The sequence below is a fragment of the Anser anser genome, assembly GCF_964211835.1.
Source record: "Anser anser genome assembly, chromosome: 18".
Lineage (NCBI taxonomy): Eukaryota > Metazoa > Chordata > Aves > Anseriformes > Anatidae > Anser > Anser anser.
The window spans coordinates 3,773,831-3,786,660 of NC_139739.1; the positions used below are offsets into that span (position 1 = coordinate 3,773,831).

A 12,830-nucleotide genomic window follows, 5' to 3' on the forward strand; every position below is an offset into this window, starting at 1 on the left:
CAGCTATCTGTTGAATATTGAAGAGAATATTGGTTTATACAATATTGATCTGTATTTACATGACAACTTATTCAAATTATTTAAAATATATTTAATAGAATTTAACACATGGCACTGGGTTTGATGTTGTCATGGACACAATTCCTTTGCTGATGAATGCCCTGAGAATGGTATGGATTATCTCACGGCATTACAACAAGGATGAACGGATGGTACCCCTCATGGAACGAATTGCGTGGGAAATTTCAACACGGGTTTGCAAAGCCGTGGATTTACACACACTGTTTAAGTAAGTACTGGATTCCTATTTAACTAGGCTGTATTTATTAAAAGCTTTGCTAGTTTTACAGAAAGTGTGGTCGATAACACTTGCATTGAATATGTTTCAGTGTTTTTCACTATCTGAAGTTGTATTAGAAGGTCAATTAAAAGTCAATTAATGTTCTAGTTTTCACAAATTACTCAATCAGCCTGAAGAAATAGGTGCTTGTCCTCTTTTCTCTTGAAAGGACATAAATCAATAAACACAATGCAAATACTGTGGTACAAAAGTGACGTAAATATCGTAAAAATCAGTCCTGAAATAACTCTTTCAAAATCAGTTTCACTGAAAATGAAGGCCTTGCAGTTGTAAGTTTTGCCTAGATCTTGTACAACTAGAAGATACTAAACCAGGATAGATTGATCCAGTTGAAATATCATTTTATATCTATAATTTTTCTATCTATAGTATCTTAACTCTTTTGATTAATAGAGAAGATAGAGCTGCTGCAAAAAAGAAAATAGCAGAAGCAAAAAGTACTCTTGAACAATGGAAGAAATCTTATTTTGCTGTTCGTGACCAAATTGAAGCATCAGGAAGAGAGCAACATTGGGAATTTGACCGAAAGCGTTTATTTGGAAAAACAGATTATATGGCTTCCATCTGTCAAGATCTGTATGACATTTTGCAGGTACTAATATAGACAGTAATTAAAGAGGACAGTTTGTGATCAGTGTCTTCTTCAGGAGAGGAGATTCTTTTGTATTATAGTTGTTGAAGTGTTAACAGCCTTTTTTTTTTTGTGTGTGTATGTGCTTAACCTTAAGAGAGATGAAATAACTCTTCTCAAGGTACTGGTTGGTGCCATGAGAAAGGTATTGCTGTGTACAGTACTGTTATTAACCTGCAAACTTGTAACAGTTGTTTCACAGATTTGCAGTTTTCACGTCTTGTTAGTTTAATGGTATCATTTTAGATAAAATAATCATTTAAGTATATTGTAATATAAAATTTGACTGTATATAAATCAATGTATCAACTGCAGGATAATATACATGTAAGATATGTGCTATGTGTAGGCTCCTTTAGGGTAGGGTAACTAGAAATACTAGTTGTCCATCGATGGCCACACGTTATGTGGACTGTGTATGTAAAATCCCTAGTGGAATAAAAAGAAGTAATAACTGAATGTTATCTGTTTTGACAAATGTGGTGTTGGGCCTGTAGAGTGTTTTTTTTTTTTTTCCATAGAGATACTTCATGTCTTGCATAGGAATATGCAAAAAATGTAAATCACAGCAAGAATTGATTGTTCTCTGGGCTATAGTTACCTTTAAAGGAAACAATAACAGAAGAGTATTAAATAGCAGAGAAAAGCATTAAAAATAAAGCTTTCTGTTATGTTCTTCTGAATTAACAGGTTGTTGAAGAGTTTTACAATATATTTGGTTCTGAACTGAAAGCTGTCACAGGTGATCCAAGACGTATTGATGATCTACTGAGAAGGGTAGATGGACTAACTAGTCCAATGGAAGAACTGACTTTTGACCCTTTTAGCATCAAAAGCGCACATGATTGGAAGTTAATTATAGGAGAATTTAAAAGAGAAGTTTCAGTAAGTACCGTGTACTGTAATTTTTCCCCCTTATTCCTTTCTATATAAAAATCTTTCTAGAATGTCAACGTTTTCACTTAAAGAATGAATGCTTTTTTTTTAAAAAAAAAAAAGAATATATGAATAAATATATAAATGAAAATGTGAGAAATTTTACCAAATTTTTAAAGTTAGTATTTTGTGTTCAAGTTCTTTATCACTTCACTTAATCTTCTAAACCAGTGAAACATGCTTTATGTTCATTGGGAAAATAACTAAATCATGAGTGGAGACGATATATGACCTCCCTATACTCATGTGCTGACATATCTCAGTCATGTTCTACAAAGAAATCAAACTTCTCTCTGGATTTATTCCTCCCATTCAGCTAAGAATACCCACAAATGCAAGTTGTTACAATGCCTTCTATGACTTATATAGCTGCCCAGCAGACACTGGGTTAACACTAATTTCCTGTAGCTTACTGGAAAGCCATCATTTTACTATTTGGTCTTATAAGTTACTAACAGTAAAGATATGTCTCAACACTACTGAAAAAAGATATTTTAATATTGCCTTCCTTTCTGGGTTTTGCAAGATGAACCTCTAAGAGACAGGATTTCTTGGCCTTCTTCCTTTGTCTCTGTCTAGGTTATTGAAGAAGAGGCCAAAAACTTTATTGATGAATCTTTTAAGACCCTTCGATCAGCAGAAGCTGCATTTGACATGCTGTTAAACTTCAAACACATCCGCACTCGTGAAACCATTAATAAGCAGATGATGATGAAATTCAATGATGTTTTGGACCAGTACTGTAAAGAGGTATTTAATTTAGCATTTCTTAGGTAGTATATGAAATTCTTTAGTGAAAATAATAAATCTGTATATATGTCTAAACACATATGTAGTGTCATTTACCATCCAAAAGACTGACAGGTTTAAAAAAAACATAGTAATTGTTCTCACTTTTCTGGAACCTGTACAAGAAATAGTATGGTTAATTTGCTGAAATTACGTGCATATCTGTATATTTGTAGCACTGTACAGGAACTGAAAGATGTTTGCATGTGCAATGAGGATTGTGGCTATTCCTTTACTTCGTGAGCAGCAATTCAACAGCAGTCCTTCCTGAGAAAAGCCATCTTTCAGCTTTCTTGTGCTGGACAATAAGTTCACAATATGACCAAAAGGAGTCAGAGATTAACAGTGAAGGCAGAAAGAATAACTTCTGTGAAGCCCAAATATTGGAAAGTTTTTGCTATCATAGCATTTCTCTTGGTAATTCAAAGTGTTTAACACTCAGTTAAACACTGGGTTTATCAATAAGATGTAATCTCACAAAAAACACTGACAAAACAGCAGTTCCACAAGACAAGGAAAGGAAGGTGTTCTGTGTACTGCAGTTAATGCAAACAAGAGATGAATAAAAAAATAATGAATTATTTTTATCTTGTTGCTGGAATTAGCTTCAGAGCCTGTGCTATGTACCAGGTTAGATGCTTACCATGGAACAACAAGTGGAGAAATGATTCTTAGCAATGTTTTATTCTCTTTTAGGTCGAAAATGTTAAGCAAATCTTTGTTCAGAACCTCAAGGATCCACCTTTGTTCAAGAATCATCCTCCATTGGCTGGAGCGATATACTGGTCCCGATCCCTTTTCTATCGGATCAAACACACTATTATTCGATTTCAAGAAGTAGAGGAGTTACTTGCTAGTGAACGTGGAAAGGAAGTATGTTGTTTCTTTTGCTGTTTATTGAGGGAAGAATACTTTCCTGACACCATTCTTCTAGGGAGGTGAAAACGCTCTTATGTGAACAAGAATGTCTTTGCACATAGTAAGCTATGTTAGACGTGAAAAGCTGATTGGTACCTTCCCACTGTTTCCTGGAGAAATAGTGTCAGAATATATGACAGAACTCAAGAACCTGAATTCTTCATCACCAGTATTACAAGGCATTATTTGCCCTCTCATCTGATAAAGATCAGAAACCTTATTAAGACAGGGTAGTGGAACATTTCTCGTGATCTTTAAAATGAATTATACAGAATTTTTCTTTCTAGGTAAAGCAAATATATCTTCAAGTGGCCAAGAGGATGAAAGAGTATGAAGATCAGAAATATGATCAGTGGAGAGAAGGAACAGAGCAGATGCTCCCACTGTTACTGAAAAAATCTCTGCTGATGGTCGTTACTGGTGAGGCAGCAAACCATATTAATCAAGAGACTTCTGAGCAGGTGAGAGAGGAAAAATAACATACCTGATTTCTCTGTGGGAAAGAACTGAAACCTATTTGATGATCGGTGAGATTTTTCAAAGAATGATGTCTTAAAGAGAAACACTGTTTTTTAATGGAAAATTAAAAAAAGTACTGAGATCAAAATTGAAACTAGAATGCTGAGATTGCTGTCAAATTTTAAAGGCATTTCCACAATCTGAATGTTAGCAATTCTGTCTGACTTTTACCTACTGTCTTATCAAATGTCCCCAAGAGTTAACTTTTCCCTTGTGTTGTAGCAGTCTGGTGTTTCTATGCTTTCTGCTGCTTTCTTGTGTTGTAGACCTCAGCAGCAGAGGAGCCTCTCACCACAGAGGAAAGGGTGCAGTTCATAGTGAATTTTTCTCCTAGACTCCAAGAGATTATAACTGAAACAAAGTACATGGAACAACTGGGGTTTCCAGTCCCAGAAATAGCAAGAAATGTGGCATTACAGGAAGACAAATACCTTGGGTAAAGTTATAACAGCATACCTGCTCTCATACAGACTTACAGCAATGTTTCAAGTGATTTCACTCCAAACCAGAGTGTGCCATGAGTCATCAACTTTTGGAAATACGAGAGCTCGCAGTGACTTTTTTTAAGGGTAAAATTGCTGATGGCCGTGGTACACTAGCAATCTTTTCTCTTTCGCTGTCTGCATCCTTCTCCCTGTAGCACTATGTTTTACAGATGAAAACCTCCTCAAAATCTGAAGGAAAAACAAGGAAAGAAAGTACATTTTTTTTGCAATGAATTCTTAATGCCATTTAGATTTCAGTTCACATTTGAACTCACTGCCACTTTTTTGTACAGCCTTGGATAAGTCACTTTTGCCCAAATTATCACAGAATTTAGGCACACAGGTGCAATAAGAGCCCTAACTGGATTTTAAAGTTTACCTGTTGAGTTCATGTATGTGATTCAAACTGAGGCTGTCTTAAATACTTCTTCTGGGTTGGGGCAGGAGAGGATGGTCTAGCTGCTACTGGAGTCATACATGATTTTTGTTTTGTTTGTGAGAGGAAGTGAATTGTATTTATGATCAATACATAGTCAGTCATTATTTCTGCAAATTTTGGTTTATGTGGAAGTTTGAACAGAATGAAGAAAGTGATCTGCCTTTTTCAGAACTGTATTTCCAGAAAATCATGATTTTTATTTTTTATTTTTTATTTTTTGTTGTTGTTGTTATGTTTCTTACACTCATTAGATATACAAATGGATTAAAAAACATGCTGGATCACTATCACAACTTAATGGGAACATTGAGTGAAGCAGAAACCAAACTTCTTGATGACCATATTCAAGAGCTCTGGAGAGTATTCAAATTAGGGCACAGAAGACTCAACTGGAACTCCCTAGGTAATGGAGATACTATTTTATAATGGCCTTTGCTACTGATTTGCAGTTCAAAAATTCTCTTCAATTCTGCATTCTATTTGATTTGTCAGACAAAAGCTATGCATCCTTAAACAGGATAGCCTATTGCCATGGTGTAAGACAGAATAGTATGTTAGACAGGGTCTGATCCAAGTGGGTATTTCTTATGTTTTTATTATATGTAAAACACTGAGTGGAAATGGATATAGACTGTTAGAGCTAGAAGGGAGCTAGATGAAGGATTAGGTGAGAAAACATCTAATCTGTCTTTCTGCAGAGTATCAGTTCATTCTCAAACATATCTGGTTGTTGACAATTTTGATGCATTGGTGAAAGATTTGGTAAAAGAAAGAAAACAAATGATTGTAATTTATTTCAGGTATTGGTGACTTTACAGTCCGATGTACACAAGCCATCAGGAAGTTTGAATCACTCGTCCATCAGATTCATATTAATTCTGAAATCATAAGCGACAAACTTCTGTTGATAGAATCAACAAATCTTTTTAAGTTTCCACTTCCAAAAAATGGTGATGAACTTCCTAGTAAGTCTTTCATTTCTGAGCTCCGTGATGTTTTATTTTGCTCTATCTGCTACTTTGCATTTTTAGTTGCAAAGATCAATCCTTATAATAGTTACCAGAAGTTACAGCAGTAACAGTATTTCCTGGTTTAATACAGGAAGCACAAGCAGAACTTCAGTACCCTAAGCTGACACTGTCAATGAGAGGAACTTAGAGACAAGTATATAAATAGATCATTTGACCTGTGTTTACCTTGCTTTTGATTACTTTCCCCCTAGCTTTCCCTTGGATTCTTCTTCCTTCTTGTATGCAGTAATGTAGTCTTAGAGTTGCAATCTGCATGGAGTGTCAGCTCCCATCTGGGCTATCTCAACTGCACTCTTTTCTGCAGAGGGAAATTGCAGTGAGGTGATCGTCTCCCAGGCCTCCCTTTCGCTTCCAGTGACAGGGTAGGGGTGATGGACCACATTTCTTCCAATGATTTGTGAGTCTTACAGAGGTTACTTTCACATCTAATGGTTACTATTGAATAATTGAATCCATATAAAATCAGAGGGCTGAAATATTAATAAATTAGCATTACTAAATGAAGATATTTTTCTAGTGTGCAATATCAATTTCATGTTTACAAATAAAGACCAGCTAATTGTTGCACTACTGAAATCTGTTAGATCTTTTGCAGTTATTAACACTATTTTTTGTAATCTTTTGCAGATATGAAAGATTTTTTTGTATATGTTAAGGGTGAAAGAGCAAAAGATACAGAACTCATGGTTAGAAATTATACTGCCATTCCAAAATTGTTAACAAAAGTAGAAGGACGGGTTGCCAATACAAACAGTGGCAAATCTCCAAAGTTAGCTTCCTATTATGCATACTGGGAAAACAGGATTTATCAGGTGTTGACAGAGTTAATTTTGAAGTAAGTCAGTTGTTTGCTTTAATGGGTTTTTACTCTTTCATCTTTAGTATTTTCTAGATCTGTTGTTCTAAACTCATGTATACTGGTATTCTGTTTGAATACCTTAGTGATTTGCAGTTTGAGACAGACTTGTACTGTTTTTTTTTGATTTTGTTTGTGCAAAGAATGGAGAATTGATAACAATGTAGAGAAGAAACCCAAATTCTGAGAAAATGGATATTGGACATGTTGTTGCCAGAAGAGAGAAATGCACCTCTTCCGCAGTGTATATAGTTCCATATCCCAGCTTTATTTTTAAAGTCAATGCCTTGTTTTAGTAAAGAATACAATTTTGAAAATTTGGTGTCTGGGTGCCAGATGCATCCCTGTAATGCAGAGAATACCAGTACAAGAACAAAGGTTTGTTGGATTATGCTTTATCTGGGCCCAAGGAGGTTCCTGTAGCTAGATATTACAATGGCTTTTTACAGAATCTCTAACAGAGTGCTGCAGTGTTCTAGAAGCTTCCCAGCCATCTCTCCTCGTGATCCATGTCTTTTTATTCTAGTCCATGCTCAGCTGACTTCTGTGGGCTTCCCTGTCTGGGCTGTTGCATAGGAGTTGACCGTAGTCTCAGGGTCCTTTTGCACCAGTGTATTCCCACTCCTTCCTTCCAGTAGCTTCTTTTAGCCAGCCAAGTTTTTGCATTAAATCAGTCCTAGTGGGACAATTTTGCTTAGATACACATCAGTGTTTCCCGCTGAAATAACAGTTAACTGACTTCTGACAGATCTGCTTGCAAATCTAAGTGCGTACCTTATAATTGCAGTCTCTGTTGGACATTCTGTGGAGGGATCAGTACCTGATCATTACTGTATGTGACATGATTTTTTTCCTCTCCCAGGAATTTGCGAGCTTTTAATGAAGCTGTTCTTGCAAATGTGCCGTTGTTCCAAATAGAAGCTGTTTTATCTTCTCCCAAGATAATCTTGCAACCTAATGCCAACAAGATTGACAAAATGATGGCACAATGTATCCAAGACTGTGTTGAGGTCACTAAGGTGATTTTTGATTAAAATTTAATTGTTGCCAGATTTTGCTTATGATGATTATGAATTAATTGGGCAAGTGTTAATGACAAAGGGAAGATTCATATTGCTCTTTCTTGAAATCAAAATATCCAGTACATAGTTCTAATTTTACAGACTGTCTTAACTTTGTAACCTGATAACAAAGGAGAAAAAAAAAAAGCAAAACACAAAAAACCAAACCACCATAAAGCTTTACGCACTTTTTACTTAGGCAAAATTATTTGCTACTCTTCAGCAGTTTTACCATTGTAAGGACATCATTTGGTTCTATAAATCAGCATACATCACAAGGAAATAGTTTTCACTGCAGATTTTTTTTTTTCTGATGTTTAAATAATCAGATGGAGTAACAAATATGGGTAGCCTTCTCCATATTACAGCTCTCCACAAAAGTAGCAAAAAAATAGTTCAGAAAATGTTAGGAGAAGGACATCTAGGACAGCAGGCTAGCAGTAGATGGAATATATAGCTTGTTGACAAAGATGTGGCATTATTTTCTTGCATGAGTATGGTCATGCCTTCCAGAAAAGAAGCCAAATATTGTGGCAGTGGTCCTGCCCTCTGATGATGAAAAAATGGTTCCAGATATCACATGAAATGAATAAATTTAGATCAAGTGTGCTTCCTATGCTCAGATTTGCTGTTCTGTTCTACTGCTGCATCCAGCCTTTTTAATGTGATACCTGTTTCCCTGTGCAATGCTATATTGCCATTCAGTGGAGATTTTAAAACAGACTGAACAATGCATGGGAAGATTTTGTTAGGGTGAAATTAACTCTTCTCTCAAGTGTTTGTGAAAATACAGTCTCTTCTCATGCTGTCAGAAAAACAATTAATTTGAGAAATCATTCACACCCCTTCCTACATAGTCTCCTAAATAATAATGAATTATTTGACTAATATGACTCTCTAAAAAGTAATTATTTTTCAACCCTGTCTTGAAAACTCTAGCATTTTGTGCGATGGATGCACGGCACATGTATTGAGTGCCCTCCTCAGCATGTCGAAGATGAAGTTATCACTTTCAGCTTTTACAGTGACATCTCCCAGAACCCTCTGATAATGGAGCAGGCTGCTCTCATCACTCAGAATGTCCACAAACTCCTGGCTTCTCTCAGCAAGTATTTGAACCACTGGAAGAGGTATCGCTTTCTGTGGGAATTAGACAAAGACATAGCTATAGAGAAGTTTGCTGCAAAAAAGCCTGCTTGTGTCACCTTTGATGAAAAGTTGCAGTTCTATATGAAGATAGCTCAAGAAGTGACTCAACAGCCCTTGATTAAAGATGAGCAAATTATCAGGCTTCAGATGGGTCCTTTAGTTTCCATGGTGGAAGAGAATGCTAGAGACTGGATGATTTCACTTGGGAAGCTGCTTAATGAGTCTGCAAGACAGGAACTCTTCAGTCTTCAGGAGGAGATTGAGGTAGGTGTTCTCAGTTCTTCTTGTCCTATGCAGCTAGTACTGACTAGCAGGTGACCATTTGAACTACTCTCTGAATTGGTTGAAACTGTCTGGTGTACTCTGGTATGTCATACATAAGGAGGTGAGCCACCACTCTCTGTAGCTGGTAAACAAGAGAAAACAGTCACACACACAAAAAAATAGGACTTTCTCACTCCTGTGCTTGTGAAGGGTCCAACTAAGTAATTCTGAAGTTCCCTTTAAAACACTGCTTATAACTATTTTTTGTAGTAAAAACATCCCTACTGTAGTGGTGTTTACTTTGTGTTGATTTGTTGTTGTTGTTATCTTTATCCCATAGACTAACAACGTAAATGAATCAGCACATTATTTACTTGTGTTTTGTGTTTCACTAATAATTATAATTTTGGCTAATTGCTTTCCTGGTGTTGCCTCTGGAAATTATTTATTTTTACAGAGACTATCACAGAATCTTCAGATACCACCTGATTCCCTGGAAGAGCTCAAAATTGTCCTCGGTACAATTGCAGAGATCAGAGGCATGTCACTCAAGGTGGAACTGAAATATTTAGACATCTGGGAGAGATACCGAACTCTTGCAATGTACAGTATTCCAGTAAGTGAATGTTATGCCTTGTCTCATAAAACAATTTGCGTTGGAGCATGTGGCACAAATACTTCACATGTGAACAAATAAATGTTTTCCTGTTAAGACATTTCACAGAATCACGGTACTGCTGAGGTGAGAAGGGAGATTGTCTAGTCCAAGCTCCCTTCTCAAAGCAGTATCTCCGCTTTAAACGGACATACTGCATGTGTTTAAATCTGATTCATAGAATCATCTAGGTTGTAAAAGATCTTCCAAATATCCAATCTAAACCTCCCCCAGTGCAACCTGAGACTGATTCAGGTCACTTCAAAGCTGTTTTCATGTTTTGCACATTTACAATGTGAGTACATCTTCTTTATTTTCTTGTGACTAACTATTGCTTGTGTGAGATTACTTGTTTTGTTTTAGATAGCTGAAGAAGAGCAAGAGATGGCAGACAAGATTAAGGAAAAGTGGGAGGCTCTCTTCTTTGAAGCATCAGAAGTTGATCACAACCTTGGAGGCATAAAAAAGAAATTCACAGAGGTAGTATTTGTAATTAATTAATTAAGAAAATAGAAATGGAAAAGAAAACAACTTAAACACTGTTCTCTTTAGATGACACAGCAACAGATTGAGGACTACAGTAAGGAGATAGCAGATTTCTTCCATAAATTCATGGCTGAAGGGCCTGGTGCTGTTGGGGAAAATCTTGATAAAGGTAAATGGATTAATATGTGTAAAGTGATGCTTTTACAAAACTAGTCTTTAGAAAATTCTTCAAATGTTATATAAAACAAGCAAATTATGATTTCCTTATTGACGTAAAAACTGTTCAAATGGAAATGTGACATTTTCACTACTATAATTTCTACAGAAATGCCATCTTACTTATTCCCTATGATTGATGGGACTGTTTATCTAGAAAAATTTCTCTCCTTTCCCAGGATTGGAACTCATGGCCATTTTTGAAAAAGAAGTGGAGAAACTGGAAAAAGTTCATCAGGAACTGGGCAGTGTTGAGAGACTTTTTGACTTGCCAGCTACAGTGTACCCTGACTTAACAAAAGCGCAGAACGATATGAAAGGTCTAAAGCAGATCTATGAAATTTATGAATTACAAAAAGTAAGTGTATGCATACACACACGTGTATTCAAAGCACATACCACACATAAAGTTGGAGGGTAGAAGAAGAAGCTGCTTTAGTTATTATCAACTCTGTTTCTGAGCCTTTGCATGAAATAAGCTGTGACCTGTAAATGACTGTCACCATGAAATGAGTTTAATGATGTTAGAGAAGCAAAACAACATCTCTAGAGTGAACCAAACACATGCTCTTATCAGATAGGAACAGACCCCAGTCCCCCAGAAATTATTGGGTGGCCTTATACGGCACGAGTCTCCTAATTATTGCAGTTGAACTACATTTAGCTATAGTGTGTGTACAGGTGATTATGTGTTTCTCAGGCTTTAACTGATCTTAACTATTTTTAATAAGTTTTTTTTTTGAAATTAAAATGCCTTGATATCAGCAGCCAGATCAATCACCTGTAAAGTATGCTCTTACAGATGATTTTCCTGTTGTCTGTATTTTTTTTTGATTTATTTGTTATACAACTGCTTGTGTTTTGTTCTGAATCTGCCTTGAATGTGAACCTGTCTCTTCCTCTGTTTGTAAAATGTTAATACAATTATATGTGCATACTGACTGTGGTCTCTAGATCCTACTGTACTGATTTTTTTTTTTTTTTTGGTCAGAAATAAAAAGAAATATGATTTTTTCCTTCTGGTGACCTTGTTCCCAGGCAGCTAAAGAGGAATGGTCTCGGACACTCTGGATAAACCTCAATGTCCAGTTTCTTCAGGAAGGAATCGAAGGATTTCTTAAAGCCTTTCGAAAGCTGCCCAAACCAGTCCGCAGTATGCCAGTGGCCTTTCACTTGGAAACAAAAATGAAGGCATTTAGAGACTCCATTCCTTTGTTACTTGATTTGAAAAATGAAGCTTTAAGAGAAAGGTTTGATTTGATTTATTAATAAATAAATAAATAAATAAATATAGAGGAAGATTTTATTTGTTTTGTTAGAACTTTCAATTTTAGTTACAGGGGTCATGCTGTGTCCTGCAGCTTGAAACTTTACTTTCTACTTAATGAACTGATATAATAGCATATACTGTGATTACGATGACTAGAGTACTTTGTGTATTTAAAATACTAGTTCTTTAAACAATGCAAAACATGGTTTCATTATTATATTTTAAATTACAATTGTTTTTATTTTTACTGTATTGTGGTGGTTGGTATAGTTGTTGATGTGTCAATTTAAAACAGGCATTGGCAAGACCTTATGGAGAGAACAGGCACAAGGTTTGAAATGACAACAGAAACATTCACTTTGGAGAATATGTTTGCTATGGAACTTCACAGACACTCAGATATTATCAACGAAATAGTTGGAACAGCTGTTAAGGAACTTAGCATTGAGAAGGTAATTTAAAATTTGTAATAAAACTAAAAAGACAGATGACAATAGTTTGTTTTACGTGAGATCTCTATTGGAATGGCAGAAAGTTCTGCCATCTTCAGGGAGGTGCTGTGAAGTAACTAATAGATCAATAGCTCTGTTAATAAGCTACAGCATGGCACAGAATCTTAATTGTCTTGACTTCCGCAGCAGTATATTGGATTTCTGCTATTACATTAAGCAAGTCTAGTTTATGAAAAAGGATCTGAAATGGAATTTATTCTGTTTTCATCATGATGTTGTGAAATAGACCTCCTTATAAACCAGGGGTGAAAA

At 35.8% G+C, this 12,830-nt stretch overlaps 1 protein-coding gene across 10 annotated transcripts in view; it reads left to right on the top strand.

Annotated features, from left to right (window-relative positions):
• Nucleotides 1-12,830, top strand: part of DNAH10 (dynein axonemal heavy chain 10) — a 68,561-nt gene that overhangs the window by 6,984 nt on the left and 48,747 nt on the right. For 8 of the 10 annotated variants that reach the window (XM_083804406.1, XM_083804404.1, XM_083804405.1 and 5 more), the window contains 18 exons: nt 99-289; nt 731-953; nt 1,683-1,877; nt 2,508-2,678; nt 3,414-3,590; nt 3,923-4,096; nt 4,421-4,590; nt 5,330-5,481; nt 5,879-6,043; nt 6,737-6,944; nt 7,828-7,984; nt 8,966-9,439; nt 9,897-10,055; nt 10,458-10,574; nt 10,647-10,749; nt 10,976-11,154; nt 11,835-12,046; nt 12,362-12,518. In XM_083804406.1, coding sequence (XP_083660532.1) covers nt 99-289; nt 731-953; nt 1,683-1,877; nt 2,508-2,678; nt 3,414-3,590; nt 3,923-4,096; nt 4,421-4,590; nt 5,330-5,481; nt 5,879-6,043; nt 6,737-6,944; nt 7,828-7,984; nt 8,966-9,439; nt 9,897-10,055; nt 10,458-10,574; nt 10,647-10,749; nt 10,976-11,154; nt 11,835-12,046; nt 12,362-12,518 — 3,384 coding nt within the window. Of the gene's footprint in view, nt 1-98; nt 290-730; nt 954-1,682; nt 1,878-2,507; nt 2,679-3,413; nt 3,591-3,922; nt 4,097-4,420; nt 4,591-5,329; nt 5,482-5,878; nt 6,044-6,736; nt 6,945-7,827; nt 7,985-8,965; nt 9,440-9,896; nt 10,056-10,457; nt 10,575-10,646; nt 10,750-10,975; nt 11,155-11,834; nt 12,047-12,361; nt 12,519-12,830 lie in introns of those variants that run through there. The other 2 variants (XM_083804402.1, XM_083804403.1) reach the window with 2 other exon arrangements.